Raw genomic sequence first — 26,567 nt, forward strand, 5'->3', positions numbered from 1 at the left:
TGCGTGTGGTTTGGCCCTCATATGGTGCCCTTCCTGGAGTCCATCTACGCACCCCAGCCATTCTGAGCCAGCCAGGTTGCCACGTCAGAGCGGTCCCTCTCCAGCCACTGGATCTTGGACCTCACGCCATCCAGACTCTGGGCCAGAGACTGGTCATAGCCGCTGGTGTTCTTGTCCTTGAAGAACTTCTCGACCTCGGCCAGCTGCTCCGGCTTGGTGAAGCTCGAGGTCATAATCTGGACCATGGAGCCCAGCATGGAGAGAGCCGGTGGTAGGCGTTTGTAGAGCTCGTCCCAGTTCTCGTTCATCCACTTGAAGAGGGCATTGATACCCTCCGGGTGGGTGCGCAACCCACTCGTGGGGAGGTAAATGTCCTGGTCTTTGATCTCACCGCTGAAAAGCAAGTCCAGGGTCTTTTGAATTAGTTCTGGCTGCCTGGCGCGGCCGAGGGAGCGGAGCGCCGTATTGCGCTCGTCGCTGTTGGTAGAGTTGCGGTAGAAGTCAATGATTTTCTCGTACTTTGCACGGCGTTAGTATGGAAAATTCCCAGTATCTTAGTAAGAAAAGACGTACCTCATCCTTGCCACCGTACTTCAGAGCCATGGCGAAAACACTGCCGCGGATGTTGGGGTGGATGGCACTCCTGTCCCCAGCCATGTACTTGCCGAACATATCCTTGGCGGCACTGATGATCTTCTCATCTCCAGACAACCCGGCACTTCCAAACAGCAAAGCTTTGAACTGCTGTTCGACGTGCCCATCGTTTTCGGAGAAGATCCAGCCCTTCGCGTGAGCCTTTGAGCTGACAAGGAACCGCTGGAAGTTCTCCAGGCCCTCTCTCACACTCTCATCCTCGAAGATCCAGGCAGCCTGCACAGCGCTCAGACGGGCCACGATCTCACCCCAAACGACGAATTCCGTCTCGGTGTCAAAGCCTTTGAGCAAGCTCAGGACTCCAGAAGTCTTCTGGTAGCCTGACTGGGCAAGAGCTCCTGCATCGGCAATCATGCCTGCACGATCCTCGACACTCATCAAGCCCTTCTTGGCTGAGTCTCCGAGTTTGGCAAGGCGCTCAGGGGAGTAGGAGGTTCGGTAGGGGTTGGTGTGATCAGCATTCAGCTTGAAAAAGTCCGTGTTGGGGACGTAGAAGTCTGCTTCGCGCTGGTTAAGAATCAGACCCCTGTTGACGCCATCCTCAGTTCGCAGGCCAAGTAGAACGGGATACAAAGTCTCGTCTTCCTCGGGCTTCACGTCGCCTGTCCGCAGGAATCGGTTCTGCTTAATGTGTATCTTATCTGGGCCACTTTCTGAGACGGTCACAACTGGATATCCGATCTTCTTCGTCCAGGTATCCATGACTTCCTCAACTTCCTTACCACTGGCCTCGGCGAGAGAGGCCCAGAGATCACCAGTCTGCGTGTTGCCGTAGGCATGCTTCTTAAGGTACTTCCTCACGCCCTCGAGGAAGACATCCTCACCGAGGTAAGTAGAGACCATACGAAGGACGCATGAACCCTTCATGTACGAAATCGCATCGAAGATCTGGTTGATCTCGTCGGCCCGCTTGACAGGCACCTCAATAGGGTGACTGCTCCGGAGGGAGTCCAAAGATAGACCGCCCTGGAGCGTGTCTGTGACGAAGGTTTGCCAGACTTTCCACTCGGGATAGAATTCGTTGCAGCTGTACCAAGATGCCCAAGTGGCAAAACCTTCGTTGAGCCAGAGACCCTCCCACCAATCCATGGTGACAAGGTTGCCAAACCATTGGTGCGCAAGCTCGTGCTGCACAACCTCGGCGACTCGCTCTTTTGTAGCGGCACCGCTGGCCTTCTCGTCGAGAAGAAGGTCGACAACACGGTAGGTGACCAGGCCCCAGTTCTCCATGGCACCCTGCGCAAAGTCTGGGATTGCGACCTGGTCCATCTTTGGCAACGGGAACTCGATGCCGAAGACCTTTTCGTAGAACGCCAATGTCTTTGCCGCCAGGTTAAGAGAGAAACGGCCGTGCTCGATGTCCTGGCCGGGGGGTGCGTAGACACGAACGGGAACACGGAAATCCTTGGTCTCGATGTAGTTGAGCTCGCCAACAATGAATGCGATCAGGTATGTCGACATGAGTGGGGACTTGTTGAACTTGACAGCCTTCTTGCCAGACTGAACCTCGGTCTCTGATGCGACATCCATGTTGCTCAAGCAAGTCAGGTTCTTGTCGGCGACCAGGGTCACGGTGAACTCTGCCTTGAGCGAAGGCTCGTCGAAGCAAGGGAAGGACCTCCGTGCGTCAGTGGGCTCCATCTGGGATGTCGCCAGGACGCCTTCAGTGCCATCGGACTTCTTGTATGTCGAGCGGTAGAACCCCGCCATCTTGTCATTGAGCTGGCCAGTGAATTTGATCTCCACCTGGGCCTTGCTGCCCTTGGGTATGGCATCGGAGAAGTCGATCTTGGAAACTTGGGTCTTCTCGTCATACGAAACCTGGGGCGAAGAGCTGCATTGGCCAGTGAGCGTGGGTTCGCTGCGCTACAACAGCTCGAGAACCGAGGGGTGGGTGGAGGGGAGCTTTCGGCCTACCTAATGACCTTGCCGTCCGATGAGACCTTGACGGAGTGGATATCGAGCTCGAGAGTATGCAGGGAAATGGATTTTGACTCCTCGGCCACATCGAGGTCTACCACGACAGTACCGTCGAAGGTCAGGTTGGTGAAGTTGGGTTCCAGAGTTAGATCATAGTGCCTCGGGACGACGTTGGTGGGGAGGAGCTCCCTCCCATTGACTTTGAGCGAGCTCGAGGACTCGGGGGCGCCGGCGTGCCTGCACATGTTGTTTCTCCTGAATGAGCAGTGACGAAGTTGAGGTATGGTACGAGAGGGTGTTCTCCGGGCACGGGGCAGTGGGAAATGGTCTGAAGTCGAAGTCTTGATTATAGAGTATAACCTCTTGCTGAGGGTTGGAGGGGTTGCACCTCTGGGCGGGCGGGAGTCAGTGACGTTTCACAGGTGGGATGGGACGAATTGTGGGTAAAAGACAGGGCCCTTCCAGCAGGAGAGAGGGGACCTCGGTTGAAGGCGTGTTTACGTTTCAGCAGGCAGAGGGTGAGAAACAAGAGAGACAAGCCAGCCTCCTTTGGGTGAGGGGGTTCAAGAAGGCACGTACGATGGTCTAAAAGAGGATGGCGGCTGCAGTGTCCCGGGCAACCTCGAGGACAGCAACAGGGCAGAGGCGCTTGCGGATCTTGAAGTCAAAAGTCTCTGCGAGGCGGCTGATCTCAGCGATGAGGAGAGAGCTAGAGACATGACCCAGAGACCAACCGGAAGACCAAGCGAGGCTGCAGAGAGGACTGAAAGATGGACTATTAGCTCGAGCACTCTGTCTCTTCTCCTCACTCGCCGTTCCGCGCGTAGCCGACTGGCGATTGGGGATTCTGGTCTGGTGGTCCTGGCAGTCCAGTCGGTCGGTTTGTCTAGTTAGTCTTCAAATGTTGCTCTCGCCGCGTTGGAGGCCAGCGGCAGGCAGGGGTGAGACGACTGGGGGCCGGTCGAGCCTGCCGCTCGACTGACTGCCTCAGCAACAGCTCCCCTCGACCTCCCATCCATGCCCGGCCCCAGCTTCAGTGGTCCCTTCTGTCATTGTCATTTGATCCGGTTGATCGTTGCGGCCCCGCCATGCTCCCTCCCATCGCCTCTCGAGGCTACTACCACCTGCTGCTCAGGCCCGAGAGATAGGGACTGCTTTTCTCTGTCGTCTTGAGCTGCGTGTCATCTCGCAGGCCCGGGGAATTGAAGGATTGCCGTCCGGGCCATAGCAACACGAAGAGAGAGCTAAGACGCCGTCTGAGCTGCTAGGCACGGTGGTGTTCCAGGAGCCCTGCCCGCCAAGTCGCGGCGTGGCGGCTTCAACTCGGCGATTCAACGGTGATGCCTACGCGACGCGTTGGCCGAGGTCAGAACCCAGCACAGTCCATTGAGTAGACTTTACACTTCTTTGCTCGTCCTGTGTCAAGTGAGGCCGCGGCCGACACAGGCAGATGGATGGCTAGAAATCCGTCCTGTTCCAGGTAGACAGAGCTGTGGCGTCGAGGTCTCGGGACGCCCCAAGCTCGTGGGCTTGCACGGCGCACATGGCGTTTTGTCTGTCCCAATGGGTGCGAGTCGAGGCCGTCTAGCTGTTCATAAAGGTTCAAAACTCGTCCGTCATGGACTCGGGCAGGTGGTGTCATCACAAGGCAGGGAAGCAGAGAGCCGCATCGATCCCGAATTATAATTTAGGCGAGCAAAGCAACGCAGTCACGCCAATGCCATGTTTGAGCGGCCAAGCAACGGATACTCTCCACTGGGTAATGATGTGATGTTTTGTCTCGGTCCAGGCCGCACTGACGTTGAATCCACACGTGGTGTTGTTGGACCAAGAATTTGCAACGCCTGGCCGCAAAGCGGCACTCGAGACCAAAGGCCGTCCGCGGGATTTCTGGACATCCTGGGACTCCTGGGATTTTCTACGCCCTCTGGTCGTCAGGGGCTCCGACAGCGGGTCTGCGAGCGACAAGGCCAGGAAGCTGACGATGGCGGCTCAGAAACATGAGATTCCGGCTGGGGTGATGTGAGCTCCCGGCGGTCCGATCGAGCCTGACAGAGCCCAGAATAAAAGACATCACCCACGGACGATGTCCATGGCCTCGCCCAACTCAGGTGAGGAGCGAGCAGGCCCCGGCACTACACTACACGAGCCTGCGAGTCTAGAATGACCGCCAGTCTCCATCCAGCCCTGGCAGCAGCAGTGAGGCTGCCGAGAGCAATTCGGACTGGGTCCTGTTCCGCGTCCCCCGTCTTAGCTGTGCTGTGAGCTGTGCCAATTGGCAGGCGGGCCCCCTGCTTGTTGCAGGAGAGGTCGTACCGTACTGCGTGAGGTGCGTGTCCGGGTGGGCCTTCGCACGCCTTCCAAGGTTGTCCTCTCATGCACGCCCTGCGCCGGCATGCACGGTAGGCTACTGTGCGGACTACGGAGGGATGCGTCTGTATGTTGACCACACCTTACTAGTCAGCCCCTCAGCCCCTTGAGAGATGAGATCACCCCACTACCGCTGGGAGCTGGGAGCTGGGAGCTGGGACCCCTCCATCTCATCCCACCAAGACCCTAGACTCCCAGCTTGCCCTGCCCGACAGCAACCCCGCCGAGAGCTTTTTTAAAACGTTGAGGCTCCCTTCTTCCGTCCCTCTCGCCTTCTCGCCCTCTTGTCTCATCCTCAAATCCCTCACCTCATTGTCATCGTGAAGCTCGACATAGTCATTTTCACTTCAGGTATGCCGCCTCCCATCCTCCCCCTCGACCTCTGCCCAGCTCCCCAGAGCTTCCCCAGTTCCCGTCTTGCCTCACGTCACCGAGCTCCTCCTGAGGCATTATCACCTGCTGCCCGTGAGACTCAATTGAGGGTTTTTTTGCTCGGGATTACCAAGACCACCTCGGCGATGTTGCCTCTCGTCATACAACCCCGAAGCTTGATTCCACTGAGAGGTCATGAAGCCAATGGCTTGCTTTGCTTTCTCTCGTGGACAACCTCAAACCTACAGGCTCCGGGTTTCCCCAAACATGCCTTCACCTTGAAAACCTCCCCTCATGAGTTTCGCCGAGACCGCTCCAACAAAAGACCTGCATATATCCACGATTGGCCAGCTGACAGACTTGACCAAAATTCAGAAACACACATCCAACATGGGTATCTCCAAGATCCACGCTCGCTACGTCTACGACTCCCGTGGCAACCCCACCGTCGAGGTTGACGTCGTCACCGAGACCGGTCTCCACCGTGCCATTGTCCCCTCCGGTGCCTCGACTGGTTAGTCCAAATCTCCTACATACAGGTCTCTTGCAGCGTTCAATGCTGATACAGTCCCTCGCATACAGGTCAGCACGAGGCTTGCGAGCTCCGTGATGGTGACAAGTCCAAGTGGGGCGGCAAGGGTGTCCTGAAGGCAGTCGAGAACGTCAACACAGTCATCGCCCCCGAGCTGATCAAGGCCGGCCTGGACGTCAAGGACCAGACTGCTGTCGACAACTTCCTGGTCAAGCTGGATGGCACCCCCAACAAGACCAAGCTCGGCGCCAACGCCATCCTCGGTGTCTCCCTGGCTGTTGCTAAGGCCGGTGCTGCTGAGAAGGGCGTCCCTCTGTACGCTCACGTCTCCGACCTCGCCGGAACCAAGAAGCCCTACGTCCTGCCTGTTCCTTTCATGAACGTCTTGAACGGTGGCTCCCACGCCGGTGGCCGTCTGGCCTTCCAGGAGTTCATGATCGTCCCCTCCGACGCTCCTTCCTTCACCGAGGCCCTGCGCTGGGGCGCTGAGGTCTACCAGCAGCTCAAGAGCCTGGCCAAGAAGAAGTACGGCCAGTCCGCCGGCAACGTCGGAGACGAGGGTGGTGTTGCCCCCGATATCCAGACCGCCGAGGAGGCCCTCGAGCTCATCACCGACGCCATCGAGAAGGCTGGCTACACCGGCAAGATGAACATTGCCATGGACGTCGCCTCGTCCGAGTTCTACAAGGTCGACGAGAAGAAGTACGACCTGGACTTCAAGAACCCCGACTCTGACCCCACCAAGTGGATCACCTACGAGCAGCTCGCCGCCCTGTACGGCGACCTGTCCAAGAAGTACCCCATCGTCTCCATCGAGGACCCCTTCGCTGAGGATGACTGGGAGGCCTGGAGCTACTTCTACAAGACCCAGAACATCCAGATCGTCGGTGATGATCTGACTGTCACCAACCCCATCCGCATCAAGAAGGCCATCGAGCTCAAGGCTGCCAACGCCCTGCTGCTCAAGGTCAACCAGATCGGAACCCTGACCGAGTCCATCCAGGCCCGCCAAGGACTCGTACGCCGACGGCTGGGGTGTCATGGTCTCTCACCGTTCTGGTGAGACCGAGGATGTTACCATCTCCGACATCGTCGTCGGCATCCGGGCCGGACAGATCAAGACTGGTGCCCCCGCCCGGTCTGAGCGTCTCGCCAAGCTCAACCAGATCCTGCGTATCGAGGAGGAGCTTGGCTCCAACGCCGTCTACGCTGGCACCAACTTCCGCAAGTCTGTCAACCTGTAAGATGGCTGCGATGAGGCACGCCCAGTGCGTGTAGGCGGTTTTGAGCAATTGAGATATCCCATTGAGCGTCGACATATTGGAAAAGGACGCATTAGTGCTAGTTACGAGAGCCTAGCTCGATCATCTGCAGGACAACCAGCCTGCATTCTATGACCTGAGATGACCGAATAAAAGTTATGATGAACATACTCAACAACAGCCACATGCTATCAGCAGAAGTGAAACCGTTTGATCTGATGTGATGTCTTGTGTGCGGTAGATTGTTCTTGAATTGGTACCATTATTTTTACGCAAGCTTCAATCGGTCTGGACCACCCACCAGAGCTCTGGGGCGGTAGCTTTTTTTGTCTCTCCGGCTTGTTTCCAGGGCAACGACGACACACCATGTAACCAAGCAAGAGCACCCCTGTCCAAATCAACATCAACAACTTACAGAAAGCGGTCCCATGTTCATCGTAGCTTGTGACATTCACACACGCACTACACACAACATCCGAAACCCCGCCCATGCCGGCTTCAACCTAGATTTCCTACACATTCATGAGACCAACAGAGGACTCTTTTCCCTCATTTGAACCGACATTGATTTAATCAGCGTAAGGCTCAGCCTAGAGCAGCAGTAGCACGATGGCTGCATCAGACGATCTCATCAACTTTGATGTGATCGAAGCCCACAAAGAGAATATCCAGGCGCTCCCCAGCGGCCGATCCGCAAGGAAGCTCGCCGAGACATTCTCACCTTCGACAGCGCTCACATCAAAGTCAACACGACCAGCGCTGCAGAGCCTCGCCACGCCAACACCAACGGACACAAAGAACATAAATGACTGCATCCGCGCCGAGTACGAGTCCGAGATTGCCAACATTGCCGAGGCCGACGACCCTCTCGACGTGTATGACCGCTATGTCCATTGGATCTTCGACGCGTATCCCTCGGCCCAGGCGACACCTGCATCGCAGATCCACACCGTGCTTGAGCGTGCGACCAAGGCGTTCGTCAGCGCTCCCCAATACAAGAATGACCCTCGCTACTTGAAGCTGTGGCTTCTCTACATATCCTTCTTTGCCGACTCGCCGCGCGAGACTTTCTTATTCCTCGCCAGGCATGGCGTTGGTGAGACGCTCGCTCTGTTCTACGAGGAGTACGCGGCCTGGCTGGAGGGCGCAGGAAGGTGGGCCCAAGCCGAGGAAGTCTACAAGCTGGGCATCGAGAGGGAAGCGCGTCCGACAGCCAGGATTGTGAGGAAATTTGGCGAGTTCGAGCAGCGCCGGGCCGCACAACCCGAGGACGCTGGCCCCTCGAGCCCTGCTCTCCCCACGGTCAGACCCGCGCTGGCGGCCAAGGTTGATCCTTTTGCAGCCGTGGAGAGAGATCCTCAGGCACCGAGCCAGACAAGTGGCCTTGGTGGACAGAAACCCAAGTCCTCCAAATCGAAGCTGCAGATCTTCTCGGACGCGGATGCGCCGCCTCCTTCCGCCATGGGCTCGAAAGGGTCCGGTTCGAAGGGTTGGGATTCGATCGGATCACTGGCGGACAGGAAGAAGGAGAACGAGATGGAGCCCAAGCCATGGGCAGGCGAGACTTTGCAGGCAGGTGGCAAGAAGAGCAGCGGGCCGAAGATGTCTGTGTTCAGGGATCCGGTGAGTCTACCCGTCTCCAAACACTCCCCACCATAGCCGCTTGTTGATCGAATATCAGGACTAATTGTTTTCGGCCGCTTGGCCTGTTGTATTGTATCAGTTCAAGTCTCAACTTTCCAAATCACATATCACGATTGCTCCCTCACACTATCAAGTGACCGTGAACCCTTCTCACGGCAAGAAGGAGCGAGTATTTGTTGACCTGCAGGCCGTGTACCCAAGCCCTGAAGCTCCTGGTACTGAATTGAGCTTCGAGGAGATCTGGGCGACAAACCGTGGCTGGCTTGACCAGTCATGGCAAAGGAATGAAACAGTTGATGGAAGAGTTTCAAGAGGCGTCAAGGACGGCGCGTCAATTCAGCCGCAAAGAGAGGCAGCAAAGGTGCTCGTTCGTCAAGACATCATCACGCTGGATGAGAATGGCCGTCTCCCAGATCAACACCGCGCAGGGAGGAAAAAGAAATTAGCAGAAGTCAACGAGACCCAAATCAGTAGGTGGACACACGGTATAAGGTAAAGGCGTCACCAGCTAACTCAGAGCAGTCAAAGCGAAGCTGGACTCGCCAACCGGTCCCAAGACTTTGAAGAAGAAACACACATCCGAGCCCACGATGACCATGCACACCAGGGCTGCCACGGATGACATCTATGACATCTTCAACGCTCCACTGAACGCTCTTCTGATGAGGCAGATGAGAATGTAGATGACGAAGAATACGAGACAGACAGCAATTATACCGCGAGCGTCGGGGAGAGCACCTGCACCACTCGACAGATTACCACGAGCGAGGCGGGTGATGCTGAAGAAGACCAAGCAGTTAGAGACGACGAGACATCGGACGTCAAGAGTGTCAGTGGATGGTCCGACTTCCCAGCAGGGCGACACATTCCTAGCATTGACCGAGATGATGACGAAGACGACGAAGACCGGTCTGTTCTATCCGACTTGATCAACATCCGAGATGCAGACCCGTCTTTGGCATTCACCGAGCATACCATCACTGCGCCTGAATTCAACGACAACGACGACGACGACGACGACGACGACGAGGACCTCGACACTCCAATGTACGACGATATGTCCCCGCCTAGGACGAGGACGACATTCGTCCCTTTGCCTCCGGAAGACTATGTTGCCGTGACACGAACATATAGGGACCCTGTTGAGATGGCTAATAATCGTCTCCCCTTTATGACGCCCATCACGGAGAAGACCGAGTCGTCGCTGAAGGTCGATTCTGAAGACCACGACCGCTACGGCACCAACAAGACTCCTAGTAGGAAGTATGGCGCCTCACCGCGAGGGGTTGAGGATATCGATGACGAGCATATGAGCAGCAGCCCACTGGAGGAAGTGATTCATGAAGACTTTTCTCCCGTGAAGCACATATCATTGCCTCTACTGCCCAAGTCAAGGCCAGCCCTGGCGCCCAAGACGGACGCGAGAGCAGCACCTGCGAAAGGTCCCATCATCAGGGAAGCGCAGTGCAACCCCGTGGATGATGATGTTCGCAACAAGATCCTCGAGGAAACGCAACCGCCCTTGAGTTCTTGTCTTGGATTTTACGACCACCGATCCGAGAATTACGGGAGGGGAGGCGAGATCCGCAAGTTTGTCAAAGCATGCAGGAGCAGCAGGAACAGTACAGACAGGACAGCTAATCTTGGTGCCTCCCCTGTCATACGTCTCCCCGGAATAGAGACCGAGTACACGCTCAAGAAGGAGCTTGGGGCCGGGGCTTTTGCACCGGTCTACCTGGTCGAGAACTGCTTGCCTGACGAGGTTGAAGACGAGGAGGCGCCGGTGGCCATGGGCAGGGGGACTTTCTCAGTCGCACATAACCAACGCAGGCGCCTCGAGGCACTCAAGATGGAGACCCCTCCCAGCGCTTGGGAATTCCACATGATGCGGCTGGCCCACGCGCGTCTTGGCCCACAGCACCGAGCAACAGCTTCCCTCTCCTGCGCGCTTGAGATGCACCTCTACCAGGACGAGGGGTTCCTCCTCCTTCCGCTCCACCCTCACGGCACACTCCTCGACGTGGTCAATATCTTCCGCGCGGAATCCTCGGGCGTCATGGACGAGAACCTGGCGATGTTCTTCACCATCGAGCTGCTCCGCACCGTCGAGGCCCTGCACTCGAAGCAGATCCTCCACGGCGACCTGAAGGCCGACAACTGCCTGCTGCGCCTTGGCGGTGAGGCCCTGAGCGCGCAGTGGCGGGCGGACGGCGCCGGCGGCTGGGGCTCCCGCGGCGTGACCCTGATCGACTTCGGGCGGGCCATCGACATGCGGGCGTTCGTGCCCGAGGTGCAGTTCGTCGCAGACTGGAAGACGACGGCGCAGGACTGCGCCGAGATACGCGAGGGCCGCCCGTGGACGTGGCAGATTGACTACCACGGCCTGGCCGGCATCATCCACTGCCTCCTGTTCAGCAAGTACATCGAGACGGTCAGGTGCGACGCCGGCGGGCTCGGGACGCAGGCCGGCCGCAGGTACAAGATCCGGGAGGGCCTCAAGAGATACTGGCAGACGGACATCTGGGGCGAGTGCTTCGAGATGTTGCTCAACCCGGGCGGGCGCGTCGGGGATGAGGAGGGCACGCGGATGCCGCTGCTGAGGGGCATGAAGGCCGTGAGGGAGCGGATGGAGGCGTGGCTGGGGGGCAACTGCGAGAAGGGCGCGGGCTTGAGGGCTTTGCTTGGTAGGGTGGAGGCTGTTGCCAAGGCTAGGAGGGTGTAATGGCTCTCGTTCTGGGGGCTGTGACGCACACTTGTGGTTGGGCACGAGGATCACGACCTTGGCATGAGGAGTTCACATGGCGTCAGCGGCATTGGGATCGGACTTTCATTTTGTCTTCTTCATCCAGGTCTTCATGAAGTTTTGTTGGTTCTCATTGTCCCTGTCGCGCAGTGTTAACACACGCAAATATACCCTTTCCTAGCGTTCATACAAATTTTGACTGGCATACCAAAACCATTCTGCCGTCGTGTACACAAGCCGTCACAGCTGATTTACCTTTCCCGACCGAACGCCAATGCCGCCTAACATGGATCTCAGAGCAAGAAACGGACAGAACACACTTACTCGCTGTCCTCGTCATCCGAGGAGGCCTTCTTGCCCTTCTTCTTGGTCCCCTTCTTACTATCCTTGGCCACCTTCTTGTCGACCTGATCCTGGATCTTCTTCCGCTCGCCCTCGCCCTTGGCCGACAACTCGCGCTCCTTTTTCTTAAACTCGTCGCTCTCCGGGTCCGCACCGATGAGCCACTCAAGCAGCTTGATCTCGTCAGCCCAGACCTGCTTGTCCTCCACCGTCTTGCCGTCATCGCCCTTCCTGTCAATGGGCGTCTCCAGCACCATGGGCAGGTTCTGGAACCCCTCGTAGTTCATGACGTTGTGGAAAGCCCGCAGGCCCAGGAACCCGGTGCCGATGTTGGCGTGGAGGTCCCGGTGCGACCCGAAGGGCGCCTTGCTGTCGTTGAGGTGCAGCGCCCGCAGGTACTTGAGCCCGACGACCCGGTCGAACTCGGCCATGGTGGCGGCAAACGCCTCGGGCGTGCGCAGGTCGTAGCCCGCCGCGAAGGCGTGGCACGTGTCGATGCACACGCCCACGCGGGACTTGTCGTCCACGCCCGCGATGACGTCGCGCAGGTCCTCGAACTTCCCGCCGATGATGTTGCCGTGGCCGCACATGTTCTCGAGCACCGTGACGGCCGACTCGGTCGCCCCGTGCGCGCGGTTCAGCTGCGCGGCGATGCGCCCGCACGCCGAGGCCATGGTCTCGCCGCCGGTGGACCCCGGGTGGAAGTTATAGAGCCTTATGCCCAGCGCGTCGCACCGCTTGAGGTCGTCGACGAAGTTGTCGTAGGCCTGGTCCGCCTTGGCCTTGTCGGCCTGTGCGAGGTTTACCAGGTACGACCCGTGCGGGAGGACGTGCTGGCCCTGGTCGTACTTTTGCTCCTTGGCCGCGGCGTGGAAGGCGTCGCGGTCGTCGTCCTTGAGGGCCGGGGAGACCCATTTCCGCTGGGACTTGAGGAAGAGGGCGAACGAGTTGGCGCCGATGTGGGTGGCGTTTTGGATGGAGTTTTGGCAGCCTTTGGGGAGCAACAGATTAGCGGGCGGGAGCTCATGGAGGGAGGGTGGGCTGGAGACAATTATCACGGACCTCCTGCGCCACTGACGTGCGCGCCGATATACATTGCCCTCTTGAGGGAGCTGACGGCTGTCCTCTCGGCGAGCGGCATCGCCTCTGCCTCTTTCTCCTTCTTGGTCTTCCGCTTCTTGGGCTCAGGCTTCTCTTTCTCGCCTCGTTCTGCCTCGTTGTGGCTGTCGCACTCGTGATCCTCATCCTCGGTGTCGTCAGCTGCCTTGCGCTTCTTGCCTGCAGTCTTCTTCTTCGGGGTGACAGCCTCAGCTTTGGCCTTGGTGACCTTGGTCTTGGCCTTGGCTGCTGCACCGTTGACTTTCCGGACGACTTCCTTTTCGACTTTGACGGCTGTGGCGGTCGCCTTCTTCCGGGGCGATGTCCGTGGAGGCATTTTGACTTTAGATGATAAGCACTGATGAGATGTCGGAACAGTCGAAACCAATGTGACAAAGGTTCGTTTGGGATGGTTAGTATGTCGATTACGTCGAGGGTCAAGCTCGAGAATGTGAGACGAGCTAGATCCCTGTTGACGCGCACGACCAAGACGCGACTGCACGTGTTGCTGGGCGGGCAATCAAACTTGAGCTGACAACTTCAACCCAGGAAACTCGATCTTTAAGGCGTAATACCATACCGGCACTGCTCTTTTAAACATAAACTTGTGGGACTTGACAGGCTGTTCTGGAAGCGTACACGAATTCTCCAGCAGCAGTTTGGGTCCGCCATCTTCTGCCATCCATGTGAGGTCTCCACAACCAGTCGTCTTTCTCTGCCGGAGCTTGCATTCATGTATCTATGTGGTTACTGTTCACTGGACAAGAACGAATACATCCATTTCATCAATCAGATGGAATGAGGGCCGAGCAGACTGCCGAGGACACAAACATGCTGTTGAGCTGCTCCCGTGCAAGTCTGCATGGTGTGTACACACTGTGCCCAACGTTAAACAGATGAGCGTTGTGCCTTTCCTCTCAAGCACTATCTATGCAAATCATTACATGAGGAGTCTCAGTCGGAATACATCTAAAATATTGCCCAAAATTCAAGACCGCTAGCCATGAGGTGCGAAATCGTACATGTGGACAAACCCATGAAAAAAAAGATATCTCAATGATAACACGACCTCGGTGAATGTTAGGATATGGTGTGTTACAGCTGGATGACTGGAAACACTCACCACGAAGCGAGTCGAACGCTCAATCTTCAGAGAGGATGATTTCAACCGAAATCTGACGCCTTAGCCATTAGGCCACGCGGCCGGATAGAGGTGAAGTCTCTGGCGATTTAGTGAACTATAATGCAAACATTTGGAGGGGTCGTCTTGCAGAGCTTGCAGGCGGAGCCGAGCGGCAGGAATAGGCTGTGTGCACTGATTTGCCAATCGGAGTCGCGTGCGGGTGCCGGGAGAGGTGTGGGTGGACAGGGGAACCCGCTCTGGAAACCCAGTCTCGGAAACCCAGAGGCTGGGTGTCCAGAGTTCGCAATTACCACCTACGACATGCATTCTTTAACGCTTGGAAGACATTTCCAAAGTAGTCCTCCCTGTTTAAATCAGTTTCTCTCCAAAATTGAGCTTAACAGCCCATGTGAAATGCTCAGCGGACACATCTGAACATGGCGTGTTGTCATCATGGTCGACCTGAAACCCGGCTGTCGGAGTCGCCAAGTCCGTCCGCCGAGCGACGGCGAACAGTCCTACAGTGCAGCACTGCTTTGGCGTGACTTCGACAAGATAGAGCCCTGAGTCTTTTACGAAGCGCGGTATTGAGGAACATCTCATAGAATAATCTCCCCTGGAAATACCTCCAGTCCGATAAATTCTTCCAAGACAACCTCCCTTGGGAGGGCCTCCCGTGGGACAAGCTTTTGTGGATAGCCTCTTCTCTCCAGCGGGACAGTCTCCTCCATGACGGCCTTTGCTGCATGATGTCCTACAGAATAATCCTCATCATCAGTGTCAGCCACTTGTAGGCCCTGGTCTCACACATGATAACCAAGCGACTGAGCAATATCTGGGAGTGATTGATGCTTGGGGTTTACCGGTAACCTTCAACCAAGTTGTAATGCCGATGTTTTCAATTTTGTCCCCAGTGTTTGTCTGCATTCATTTCCGTTCAGAAGCACGGATGATTGGTCGCTTCTTGACCATGAGCTAAGCGTAATACCACTTCAAGACCAGTAATGAGGTATGCTAAGTTGCGAGTTTCCCATCTCAGCCAGCTCCATCTCGCAAACGAATCAGGATACATCGCCATTCCTTTTTCCTGTGGCTTAATGTCGGTCAGTTTACAGATATTGAAGTAATAGGAGTTCAATCTGTTCCTCGGATGACGGTGACGTTCTGGAGACAGCATTCATAAACAGCGCATGGGACACTGTGTGAGGACCTCACAAATGGAGAAATTATCAGTGTCCAAGTTGAATTTTCCTCGTATTGGTGAATTTGTGTTTCGAACTTTGGGTCCGTAATGTCTAGTTCCGTGTTGTGGCGAGAGCAGACTCGTCACATTCATCAAGCTCTCTACACGCGCTCTAGCACTTACTTGATCTGTGCGATCTAGGTGATCTCGTAAGTCGAGCTTATGCGGTTGCTATTGGAGTTTCGGTAGGCTCAGTTTGAAAGATCAGAAATTGGTGATCCCTAATTTTCAGAGCTCATTTCTCATACTAGTAGTGCTTTGGGCATTGAATAAAGTCTGCCAACTATTCATGAGCTTTTTATATGGACTGGTGTCTCTAGCCTGGTTAAAGTTTCCAACTATGATTTACAAATTTTCAAGCCCCTTATTCCCTAAGTGATGCTGAAGCATAAATAGTTGCTCACTTTGTAAGCCGGGAGTAGGAAGACATATGCTTAGCCCATGATCAAGCACAGACTAGCGTGCTGCTGTACCATTTCAGTCTATTTGCAAGTAGTTGTGTTTAGTCAACAACATTGTGAACCTCTATGAAAATGAACCTCTATGATCGCTCTAATATCAACCTTTGAGAACATTGATGAGCAGCTAGCCAGTCAGCTAGAATATATAAATAAACATCCAGCCCCGCTTCTCCAGAACATTGTCGGTCTCCCATTTCTCCCTCTCCGCTACCACCTCATACCATATCCCACCTCATCTGCCACACACTCAAAACATGAACCAAGGAAAAGAATTATGAACAACTGCTACAATAGCAGCACTGCAAATCCCTTTTTTCCCTTTCGTCAGCTTTTGACAATGAACAATCGAAGCTCAAGCCAGGCGAGCTCCGCCAACCGCATCTGGCAAGACGGCGAGATCGCATTTCTCAAAGGCTCCGAACATTTTTCCGCGAAAGACTACCAAGACCTCATTGCTTCAGGTCATCTACATCCCAAAGCCGCCAGACACCCAGTTATTATACTTACGGCTGGTCCCGGTCGTGCTATTGTTACGACCGTCACAGCCTTCAACTCTGGGCCCCAGAACAACTTCCTCCCGCCTTGGAGAATGCTTGCTCACCAAGAGAAGAATTTGGACGACTATCACGCTTTCATCGGAACGAAACTGCCACCACAAAGCCCCAACGCCCACCTCAAGCTCTCTGACTCGGCAGCCAAGATGAACAAGCCACGAGCATCTTGGGTCTATATCAAACACCTCTACACGGTACCATACACGGTCCTACTCCGGTGGGATAAGGTCATACAACAGCTGCGAGTCTCAGAGGGGAGCCTAGCGCAACTCAGAGCAGATATCGAGAGGAAGTATAGTCACCAGCTGCGTGATGCCAGGTCTAGGCTGACTACGTGTCCCAAAGCTACGGAGTCTACTCCATCTCACAGGACATTTCAGGTCCGTCAGACTCCTCAACGCCCTCAGCCACAGCAATGGTGCCCTACACCGTATCAACATCAGCGGTGTGAGTTCCCAATGGCCAGCGCGCCCACTCCCACGAAAAGACACTCAGCAAGGCCCCCTCAACACTCATCCTATGGAAGAGATGCGGCACACCGGCGTATCACCAGGAACTCGTGTTATCAAGCTGACTCAACGACTGCTCCATCTATTCATCCGGCCTTGTTACACTCATGGCGCCGACCTATAACCACGTGAAAAGTAACTCCCGGAAAACCCGCGGGCTCCAGGTATGTTGAGTTTGTGGCCCCATTATATACGTCATGGCTAATTAGAAATTACAGATAAACAAATGTACCGTAGACTTTGAGGATTCTGCAAAGCGCGATGGAGAGCCAGCTTGTCTGAGCGGGGGCCTGGAAGACGATGAGATTGGCAGGAGCAATATTCATCACTGCGGTGAAGAAGCGGAACTAAGGCTATTCTAGAACTTCATATGGGATTTGGCGCTGTCCCCCCCCCCTTTTTTTCGGTCATTCTTCCTTCTTTTTTTCCCTTCGCTTTTTTTTTTTTTTTTGTTTGAGCAGGGAAGGGATCTAGCATATGCATAACTTTATCTGTGGGTGCACAGCTGAAACATTCAAATAAACGAATACAACACAACTTTCGGGGAAGACAAAAGCAATCTCATATCGTCTTACTTTCTGGTTTACGTGAACAGTGTGGTGATGCGACTATATAATATATCCCTCTGTCTGGTGTACTCGCCTGCTTCATAAGTACAAGGGGCTCAAGCTGAACAAACCTTATGTGTACAATATGCAGGCTTTCCCGGAATCTTTCTGATCTGGAATAAGAACGGACTGGCTAAGTGGTCTCGTTTTTAATCTGTACATATATACTTCTTAAGCAATATGCATTCAGTCCCTTTATATAATAATGAACGCTTAAACACTCAGCATTAAAAAAATAATTTAATGTTAATAATAACAAGTTTTAAATATAATTATAGCTTATAGCTAAGAAATTAATAATAACCTTATAATAATTATAAAAATAAAGCTAATAAGAATAATTTTTTACAGCGTTATAAATTATCACCGTTAATATAAATAATATAACATTAATTTACTATAATGCTTTAAAGTAAAAGTTAAGCAATTAATTATATAATAAAAATTAAAATAATCTTCATAAAATAAATCTTATAAATATAATTTTAATTAAAAACTTAATTTTTTTATTTATATTAATATAATTTTCTTAAGGAATCTTTAAAGAAGTTATAAAAATAAGCTTTTAAAAAACTGTCAGGGCCGTGGGGCTGATCATGCGCAGGGGCCCCCTGGGCCCGTCTGGTTGGCTTATCTTATCAGCCCAACTGGCCTCCAAAACCACTCTGATCTGCCCTTTCGGCAATTCTTCCTTTTCCTTTCTTTTTTCTTAGGCAAACCTAGTTGTAAATCAACCATTCTTCACTGTCACATTGTGCCCTTGTTGCCATTTGGACGTGAGGACCGTCTTAAAAACCCTTATTAAGTAAGTTATTATTATACTTAATACTTAACCTTAAAGCTAACTTTAATAAAAGTTAAAATAAAAAATAATTTCCTTAATAATTATTTTATAATAGTTTTATAAAGTTATTATAAAATTTTTAAAGGAAAGTAAATAAAATATTTATAATAAAATCCATAATATTAAGGAGTATAATTTTATTATATTTGCTTTAAAGTTTTTATTATTATAAATAATTAAAAAATATTTAAAGCATTAAAAAGTAATAAAAATAAAGAATAAAAAGGGGGGTTTTAAGGTTTCTTTGCTAATGAAATATAAATAAATATATCAAGCTATATATAAATTTATACACTAGCTTAAGGCTGCTAAGGAATAGTTGGAAAGCTAAGCAGATAGCAGATAGATTAATAAACAGTTAATTCAAAAAAAAATATATAGTGTGGCCGAAGCCCGGACTGGCTAAAATGAGTAAAATGAACAAGTCGAAAGTTCTGACTAGCCCACGTCTTCATTATGTGCGGAGCACAGAGCATAGAAAGTGGAAACTAGATAACTATGCCAAGGAAGACAGATTTAGGCCACATCGTGACTGCGCAGTCAAACGAAAGTAAATAAAGTATGCTAAGGATATCTTGTCACTGGCCGTAACTCATGTTGGATATGCGAAGTCGTCGGAAAACTTGTGCTTCTGCCCCTGTACCCATCAGTGACCTCCCGACCCTTGAATGCGATGAGGACGCGAGGCAAAGGTCTTTTTTGGCTAGCCGTCTTTCGACTTCCTGGATGTTCTCTAGAGGCAAATGTATGCTACGATTGACAAGATTTCTACAAAAAAGGGAATGATTGAATTCTTCATTGACCTCTGGGTTACACACTTCGTTAAATGCTCGCTGAAAATTAACGCTCGGCTAACAGTGATTATGGCGAGGAGAAGGAAACTCCACGGACTGGTTATAGATGGTGTAACCATATCAAGAGTGTCTCCAGTATCCTGAACAAAATGAAAAAAGGCTACTCTAGTTATGGGAGCACGTGAAGCCTTAGCAGGCCACTGAAGTACTCTACTAAAATACATCTTGGTTTGGAAGGCCTGGTTGCTAAATGGTCATGCAATTCATGCGTACTGTGAAAATTTGGGTAGGCTACGTCTAGTTTAGTGTGTATAACGTGAGCCTGGGTATCACCTCCTATCAGTAGCAGCAGGGCCGTTGGCCAATATGCGGGATTGTGTCCTGGGCATGAAATGTGCTACTTGTAGGGGAAGGGAAGGCGAATGCGAAGGGACCACGTCAGGCTCTCGTACAGGGGACGGAGCGCCTACTCCGCGTCGAGTCTCCATCAAGGACAAGAAGCCGTACATGACTGTTATCCCTCACAAGGGAACGGACGGACATATATTTCTCGGGCTTGCCACTATTTTGATAATCGGCGGAGCGATCCCCACAGCAAGACCCTGGAAAATTCCGCTGACGCATTGTGAGATCCATCAGTGGGAGGCGCAAAGGGGGGACTAGACTGGTGTGTGATTTGCCCAATATGACCCTCTTGTGGGAAAACCTGACATGGGACAACCTGTCATGGGATTAACCAGCTACAGGCTGACGTTCGACTCATGTAGGATAATCTGTAATTTGTAATAATACTAAGACATCCATGCTTCGTGGATAGACCTGTCGACATTCTGTAGGACACAATGTAAGTCATCACTGGATGGTCGACCACGCGTGTGTAGAAATGTCTCTGTGGATCTTTACTGAATGATCAAGTGCTTGGCAACTCGTCAAGATCACCGCGATTCGTATATGCGGGCGTCGCCGGTACGCGGTCTTGGGGGCACCTAAGCGACCGTTCCCCATAGCGCGCGGCCCGAGTGCTCTGGAGGCTCTTGGGACAACTATCGCCTCGGTCTTGGGGTGGTCTGGATCTGTGGCTTAGCACATATGGGGGCGTGCATGGGCGACCATCTGCCGCGGAGGTGTCCACTGTGTAGTAGTCAGCAGCCCGAGGGCTCGGAAGCTCCTTGAGAGCCCAGGTGGGAATCCTCGTTGTAGAATCTCGAGTTCAAAAGTCTACTATTGTAAATGGATACCGTGCCCACTGGCCAAGATGTCGTTCCACGCGGTCGGGACCGCCGAGGCGGTGTACTTGGCAGAGGGCGGGACGGCGGGAACGAGGACAATGGCTCAACACGGCCTCCAAAAATGGCAGCTGGCAGGTTGGCGTCCTTCAGTCCGTGTCGAGGGAGGTGGTCGATCGGATCCAGCAGGAATGGGGCTAAAGCTATGTGCAACCTGTCTGAGAAGACTACAATAAACGTGGGCGGCAGGCGAAAGGAGAAGGACTCGGGGGCTAGGCATTGTGAGATGCCTCAGCTTGCAAAGGACCGGGCTCAGGTCAATATTTCAGCCCCGTCGTCAAGGTGAGAGCGAGACGAGGTGAGAGTTTTTCATGGGGAGCGAGCTGGGCTTGATTGCACAACAGATGGGATTAGACGAGCCTCACGTAATCGGGCTGGCTGTCCGGCAGCTGGATGGCAACCATGGAGGCGATACGCCGCGTGCGTGATGGATGGGGCTTGGGCGTGTTGGGCCAGGGCGTGTTGGGCCAGACTGCTTGAGCAGCACGGCGTCAGCAGCGGAGGGGGTGTGCGTGCGCACGGTGCTGCCTCCTGGGGTTCACTGTGCAGATGGGTTTGCCAAAAATAGAAACAGATATGGACGTGGGGCGAGGGAAGATTCCGAGATGGTTCGAGCTACGGTATGTAACAGTGTGTGAGTGCGGCGCCCTAGGGCGGATTGGGACACCGCGGGGGGCCACTACACTCGCACATTCCCAGACTACAGGCCGTCATGCAATCTAGACGGTGCAAGCAACAAGTGCTGCTTATTTGCAAACACAACTGAGGCTGTCGCTCAATTGCTGCCTTGCGGCTCCCCGATGGATTTCGGAGGGTGACTATGTTGAGGTGTGAGGGGGAGACTGGAGCCAGGAGATGGGAGATAAGACGGGGAACGGGGGGGACGGTTTCTCTGCCCAGGTGGGGAAGGAAAGCTAGAGAATCCTTCCGCATTCCTTCGACCGCATGGGGGACTAGCGGCGGCGTCTCCCAATTTACCGGTCGAGTACCGAGGTCCGCTGTATTCTTTCTGTTGGAGGTACAGTGTCGGAGTGTGTGGAAGAAAAAAAGAAAGATCAAAGTGAAAATATTGATCAAGCAATGGACGAACAGCTTTGGACGATCTGCACCACAAAACTATAGGCATGTGGGAGACGTTATACTACGTACTACTGACATGAGTATCAGCTCCAGATAAACTATTGACAGGACTACTGGGCCGGCGGGCAATGACGTCTTCCAAGGCTGTCGCCGTTCTTTTGGGTTTTTGGGTTTGCAGGGACATGCCGAAACAATTGCAACGCTCCAGTCAGGGTTCGAGGTTCGAGGGCCTCGAGGTTTCAAGGTTGTCCGAGAGGCAGATTGCCAGATGCAAGATTGGCGAGGCTTTGACATTGACAGCCTCGCTGGGGCAACATGTATATTGAATACAAACAGGATCACCGACTATACGAAAATGGCGTTTTAGATACCGTGTGGCATAGACTCGACTGCTTGAGACTCGATGGATGCACCTGCACCAACACCCGCCCAGCCGTAACTGCACTTGCTCACCTGAGTGCCTTCCTAGCCTAACTAGGTACATACCTACCTAGGTGCTCAGGTATGTGCAACGCTCATTGGACAGAGCGGTCCAACACAGTGGCAGCCCGCAGCCCACAGAACAAGACAGACGACCCCCTGCCGGGGCGCTTCCAGGGAACACCCCAGCGAGGAGGGTCTGCCCAATGGACGACGCCGTTCCATCACCCCTCCGCAGCCAACTGCGTCCGGCGTACTGCGTAGGCTCCCGGGCTAGTACCTCAGGTGTACCAACCATGCTGTGCACGCGGCCAGCAGTGACAAGATGGATTGCTGCTTGTTGCCGTCTGCCATCTCAGGCTCATCTTACTGCACGGCACATCCCATTCCTACCTCTGGAAACCAAACCAGACCGTGCCTGTGCCTGTGCCTGCATCCTCGTTGCCTTGCCTTGCTTTGCGTGTCTGTGCCGCTGAGCTGGACTGGATTGGACTGGACCGAACTAAACGGCCTTCTCGTCAAGCCCGCCTCCCTTCCGACCTTTGTGTGCCTCGACTTTCTTTCGCCTCTTGATCGCTCCTTGGCCACCTCATCACCCCGCCCTCAATAGACCAAACAGACCGTGCTGCGAGGTTACACAGCCGGTGTGCCTATTCTGTCTCCTCGCCGACCCTGCGTGCCACCAGACAGCACCCTCAAGGCCACCAGCCGAACCGGCATCCCCCTCCTCTTCCAAACAGTTCGCAAGGACAGGGTGCCACGAATCATGGACTGAACAGGACGCTACCCACCACAACATCTTTGCAACTTACACCCTCAACCCGGCCGGCCTCTGTTCTTCTCAACCATGTCACAGGCCATGGACGAGCCTCCTGTCGACGGCCAGCGCCAGCGGCGCTCCTCCATCGAGAAGCAGCCTATATTGTCCGACCGGGGCATGGGCGACTTCGACGATGACCCTGAGCCGTCCGCTCTCGACAGGCTGCCCGAGGAGATCATCCAGCAGTGAGCACATGCTCTTTCTGTTCTGTGCTTCAGCACCCGTCTGTCGCCTGCTTTCCTAACCACCTAGTGCCTTGTTTTAGAATTCTGGAAGCCGCCGACCCGAGCTCTTTCGCCTCCTTGATTCTCGTCAATTCAAAATGGCGCAGTGCTTCGCAGCAAGGTCGACTTTACGCTCTCCAGCTGATGAGATGTCCGTCATATTCCGCGAGTCATAAGAAGCCTCCCAACGGCGCACAGGACAATCTGCCCGCCTTGAGGACGTTGTTCGCGAGGGAGGTCAAGCGGAACCTCTTCGACGCTTACCTGCGCCCGAATCACACCATTGTCAAGATTGTGTCCAACTCCATTAGCTCTTCCTCGTGCCCTGGCGGCGATGGCATGTCCTTCAGCCCCTCGCCCAAGGGCCACTTCCTGCTTGCTTACAACTCTTCGCGCATCAACATCATTGACCTTCGCGGTCCCACTTTGAAAGTGGAGAGGGAGCTCAAGATACTCCGCAGACCCGCTGCGACATGTGTCAAGGATGACGGCTCTCTTTTGGCGGTGCTCTTGACTGAGATGCAGGTCGACTTATACGACCTCACCCAGAGCCCTCCGAAACGTACTCAGTCCATCATACTTGACCACAGCCCTCGCACCATCGCGCTGTCGCCATGCGGCACTGTCCTGGCTGCCGCCTACGAAGGCGGCATCGAAGTCCAGTCCCTCGGCTCGGGGGCCCTGCCTACTGATAGGAGGTCTGTCAAGTGCGACGCTGTGGACGCCCTCGCCTTCTCTTTTGATGGCACTCAAATCCTAGGCACCACCGTCCAGTCTGCCCAGCCAAACACAGTCATTCTGACGGCGCCTTATTATGATCCGGGCAGTCACCTGTCCAGTGACAATATCAGTGCTCTGTGGACCACCTCGATTCTTTTCCCAAATACCAGCCGTGATTGCAGCCATGCCGTGCTTATACAGGAATCCGCCCATGACGAGGCGGCCTACGCCTTTACTTATGACCGCAGTTTCGAGACTTTCCGCGCTGTGCGCATCGATGATTTACGGAATGGCACCACCTACTTCACCGGGCCCATCCCCAACACCCCATTACAGGCGAAGCTCATACCGTGCACTCTACCGGCAGCTTCTCTTTGCGGCGACCTGGTGTCTGCAGGTTTCCAGGGAAAAGAGGTCTGGCTGTACGGTGTGCCTGAAGACCTCGAGGCGGTCCCGGATTCTTCCAGCAACAATCTAGATGTTGCCGCCAACCCCGGTGGAGTCCATCGCCGGGTTAGCGGAGGCTCCATGCGCTCCAGGCCACAGGAAGCCGGGGAAGCAAGGGTACCACAATGGCAATTACTGTGCGACAAGCTCCGCAATACTTTTGTGGAAGGCTTCAAGGTGACCGAGCTCAGCGGCGTGAGCACTGTGAAGTGGGTGGCTGGATTCGGGGACTCATCGCTGAAGGAGCGTCTGGTCATTGCTGCCAAGGGCGCTGTTCCGGCCAAACCCATCACGGATGAAGACGGTATAGACTTTGAGGATGGTGGCAGGCTGACGCTGGTCGATTTCGATTACGGGATGGAAGACGGCCGTGTTGCCGAAATCACCATCGAGGTGGGGCTAGAAGAGCCGGAGGTTCTCGAGGAGGAGCACCGCGACTTGGCTACAGAGGTGGCCATCGTCAGAAGAAGGACTGTGGCGCAGAGGCGGGGCCCTCGCAGTGCGATCATGAGAGCGGCAACAACGGCCGCGCGACCCACACCCGCCTCGGCGACGGAGGAAGAGGACGATGATGACGATCCCCTTGTGCCTCGTCGGATTGGCGAAGCACCACCTCGCCCAGCGCAGCCTCCTGCGGCTACCGAAGAGACGGAGACAGCGACGATCATGGAGGAACAGGAGGCCTTGGACGCACCTTACTCGCACACGGGCCCTCGCTCCATTACCACTCTGCGTCGTGCCGCCACCGCGGCTGCCAACCACAGGCGACTCAACCCGACTACCACGGCGGGGACACCGGTTGAATATCGACGGGCTGATGGGCGGGCTGAGCACCCTCACGAGAGTGACGCCGACAACTGGGTACCTCCACCCCCGCCTTATCAAAAGGAGGACCCCGAGGAAGCACCCGCCTTCTTGCGTCACTCGATGGTACCGGTGCTAGCCACGACAGAATCCGAGTCTTCAGAACGGGACCTGCCCCCTGTTCCACCTATCCCACCAGTCCATCGAGTGCCAGGGCAAGAAGGCGCTGCATCAGGCAATTCACAGCCTCGGCCTTCCAGACGTCACACACTTGCTCCGAATCGGATGGAAGGCACGCACCAGCGCACTTCTCAAAACGCTGTTCTGCAGCAACAGCGATTTTCTATCACGAACCCGGCCACTCACATACCCACCAGGCAAGGGCCACATATTGAGTCTCCTACCAACTCTTATGAAGAGGAAGATATTTACAATGTCTCGCCCCCTGATACCCCACAACCACAGGCCACTCGATCCTCGAGCACACAGCAGACTGCCAGCCCAGCGACCCCCCAAAGCGTTGCGCGGTCGGGGTCGGAGCCATCTCCAGGGCTTACAAGTGCATCCCCTTATACTGGAACTCAACGTGTGATGCCACTGGTTCCTCGAATCCAGACGTCGCCTGCCCGCTCAAGTCAGCCTCCAGAGCAACAGTCGGGTGGCGAGAGACCACTGCCAGGAGCCTCACCGGCCAACTCTACTTGGAATCCTCACACAGGCGGTGGTTCGTATCCGACTGTGGTGCACTCGCAGACTTGGCCAATTCCGCCGCCACCCCACTCTGCAATGCCTGTGATGGCCTCCACGGGATATACCCAACAAGCGCCCTTGGCGGATTTCGTGGCCGAGAGGGTCACTCAGCAACATCCACCGCTCCCCGTGCAGGAGCAGTTGCCTATGGTATACGACAATGGCAGGCAATCAAGCCTGTCAAGGAGACTATCGACTGGTTTCCATCTGCCCAGAGTGCCTACAAGTCGGAATAGTGACAGGGCTAGGCCGATGTCTGTCCACCAACCCCCTCGTCATAGAGCTGCTCAGGCTGTGCCGGATCTTCAGCACCAGCCACTGCCTCAGTATCCATACTCACGCTCTCTCTCGGACCCGCCGAGTGTGACCCACGCAATCGACCACGCGTTGGTGACTCCAGACCAGCCCTTAATTATCAGCACCCCAACGGGCGTGTCGGGCGCATATGATGGCCCTGCTCGCCAGCCCTCAGAACGGCGCACTGAACCCACCATCTTCGCACCAGTACCCCGCCACCCACGGCCCTCCCGAAACCCAGGCGCGCCGCGACCCACGGCCGAGCAGCTTGAGGGACAGCTCAACCCATCCTTCGTCACATCAGCTGTCCCTGCGCCGGGTCTGAACTCGCGGCTGTCTTCTGTGAACCGCCGGTCGTCCCGGGCGGAACGCAGTGCCGCCAAGAACATCTCGGATGCAAAGAAAAAGGGTTGGCGGCCCGGCAGGAGCAAGAGCAAGAAAGACAAGGCGAGGAAGGGCAAGAAGAAGGAGCCTGACTTTGACGTGATGAGCCAGAGCGCGTGGACGGATGCCACATGGTCTACGGCTGGGAGGGGCCGGAATAGGAGGACATATAACTTTGGCGGCGCTGCCGAGTCAGAGAAGGACAAGAAATGTGTGGTCATGTGAGAGACTTGATTGCTCGGAGTTTAAGGCGGACGTTTAC

The 26,567-nt window shown here is 54.5% G+C and overlaps 6 protein-coding genes and 1 non-coding gene across 7 annotated transcripts; 4 read left to right on the forward strand and 3 right to left on the reverse strand.

Annotated features, from left to right (window-relative positions):
* Positions 1-44: 44 nt before the first annotated feature.
* INS49_008480 (uncharacterized protein) lies at positions 45-2,819 on the reverse strand (the record flags this gene model as incomplete). The annotated part of the gene is made up of 3 exons (XM_043169222.1): positions 45-518; positions 574-2,488; positions 2,572-2,819. 3 exons carry the CDS (start codon positions 2,817-2,819, stop codon positions 45-47), a joined length of 2,637 nt encoding a protein of 878 aa, XP_043026902.1.
* Positions 2,820-5,706: 2,887 nt separating this feature from the next.
* INS49_008481 (uncharacterized protein) lies at positions 5,707-7,092 on the forward strand (the record flags this gene model as incomplete). Its single annotated transcript, XM_043169223.1, has 3 exons — positions 5,707-5,830; positions 5,899-6,866; positions 6,913-7,092. 3 exons carry the CDS (start codon positions 5,707-5,709, stop codon positions 7,090-7,092), a joined length of 1,272 nt encoding a protein of 423 aa, XP_043026903.1.
* A 627-nt stretch (positions 7,093-7,719) lies between these two features.
* Positions 7,720-11,476, forward strand: INS49_008482 (uncharacterized protein; the record flags this gene model as incomplete). Its single annotated transcript, XM_043169224.1, has 4 exons — positions 7,720-8,733; positions 8,834-9,224; positions 9,283-9,433; positions 9,556-11,476. 4 exons carry the CDS (start codon positions 7,720-7,722, stop codon positions 11,474-11,476), a joined length of 3,477 nt encoding a protein of 1,158 aa, XP_043026904.1.
* A 105-nt stretch (positions 11,477-11,581) lies between these two features.
* INS49_008483 (uncharacterized protein) lies at positions 11,582-13,274 on the reverse strand (the record flags this gene model as incomplete). Its single annotated transcript, XM_043169225.1, has 3 exons — positions 11,582-11,636; positions 11,822-12,830; positions 12,902-13,274. 3 exons carry the CDS (start codon positions 13,272-13,274, stop codon positions 11,582-11,584), a joined length of 1,437 nt encoding a protein of 478 aa, XP_043026905.1.
* Positions 13,275-14,056: 782 nt separating this feature from the next.
* INS49_008484 lies at positions 14,057-14,142 on the reverse strand. Its single transcript has one exon. It is a non-coding gene; the product is annotated as a tRNA-Arg (tRNA).
* A 1,959-nt stretch (positions 14,143-16,101) lies between these two features.
* On the forward strand, positions 16,102-16,769 carry INS49_008485 (uncharacterized protein; the record flags this gene model as incomplete). Its single annotated transcript, XM_043169226.1, has 2 exons — positions 16,102-16,610; positions 16,664-16,769. The coding sequence occupies 2 exons, from the start codon at positions 16,102-16,104 to the stop codon at positions 16,767-16,769; spliced, it is 615 nt and encodes a 204-aa protein (XP_043026906.1).
* A 5,949-nt stretch (positions 16,770-22,718) lies between these two features.
* On the forward strand, positions 22,719-26,530 carry INS49_008486 (uncharacterized protein; the record flags this gene model as incomplete). The annotated part of the gene is made up of 3 exons (XM_043169227.1): positions 22,719-22,864; positions 22,945-25,433; positions 26,025-26,530. 3 exons carry the CDS (start codon positions 22,719-22,721, stop codon positions 26,528-26,530), a joined length of 3,141 nt encoding a protein of 1,046 aa, XP_043026907.1.
* Positions 26,531-26,567: the final 37 nt, after the last annotated feature.

Source organism: Diaporthe citri (assembly GCF_014595645.1).
Source record: "Diaporthe citri strain NFHF-8-4 chromosome Unknown scaffold_3, whole genome shotgun sequence".
NCBI lineage: Eukaryota > Fungi > Ascomycota > Sordariomycetes > Diaporthales > Diaporthaceae > Diaporthe > Diaporthe citri.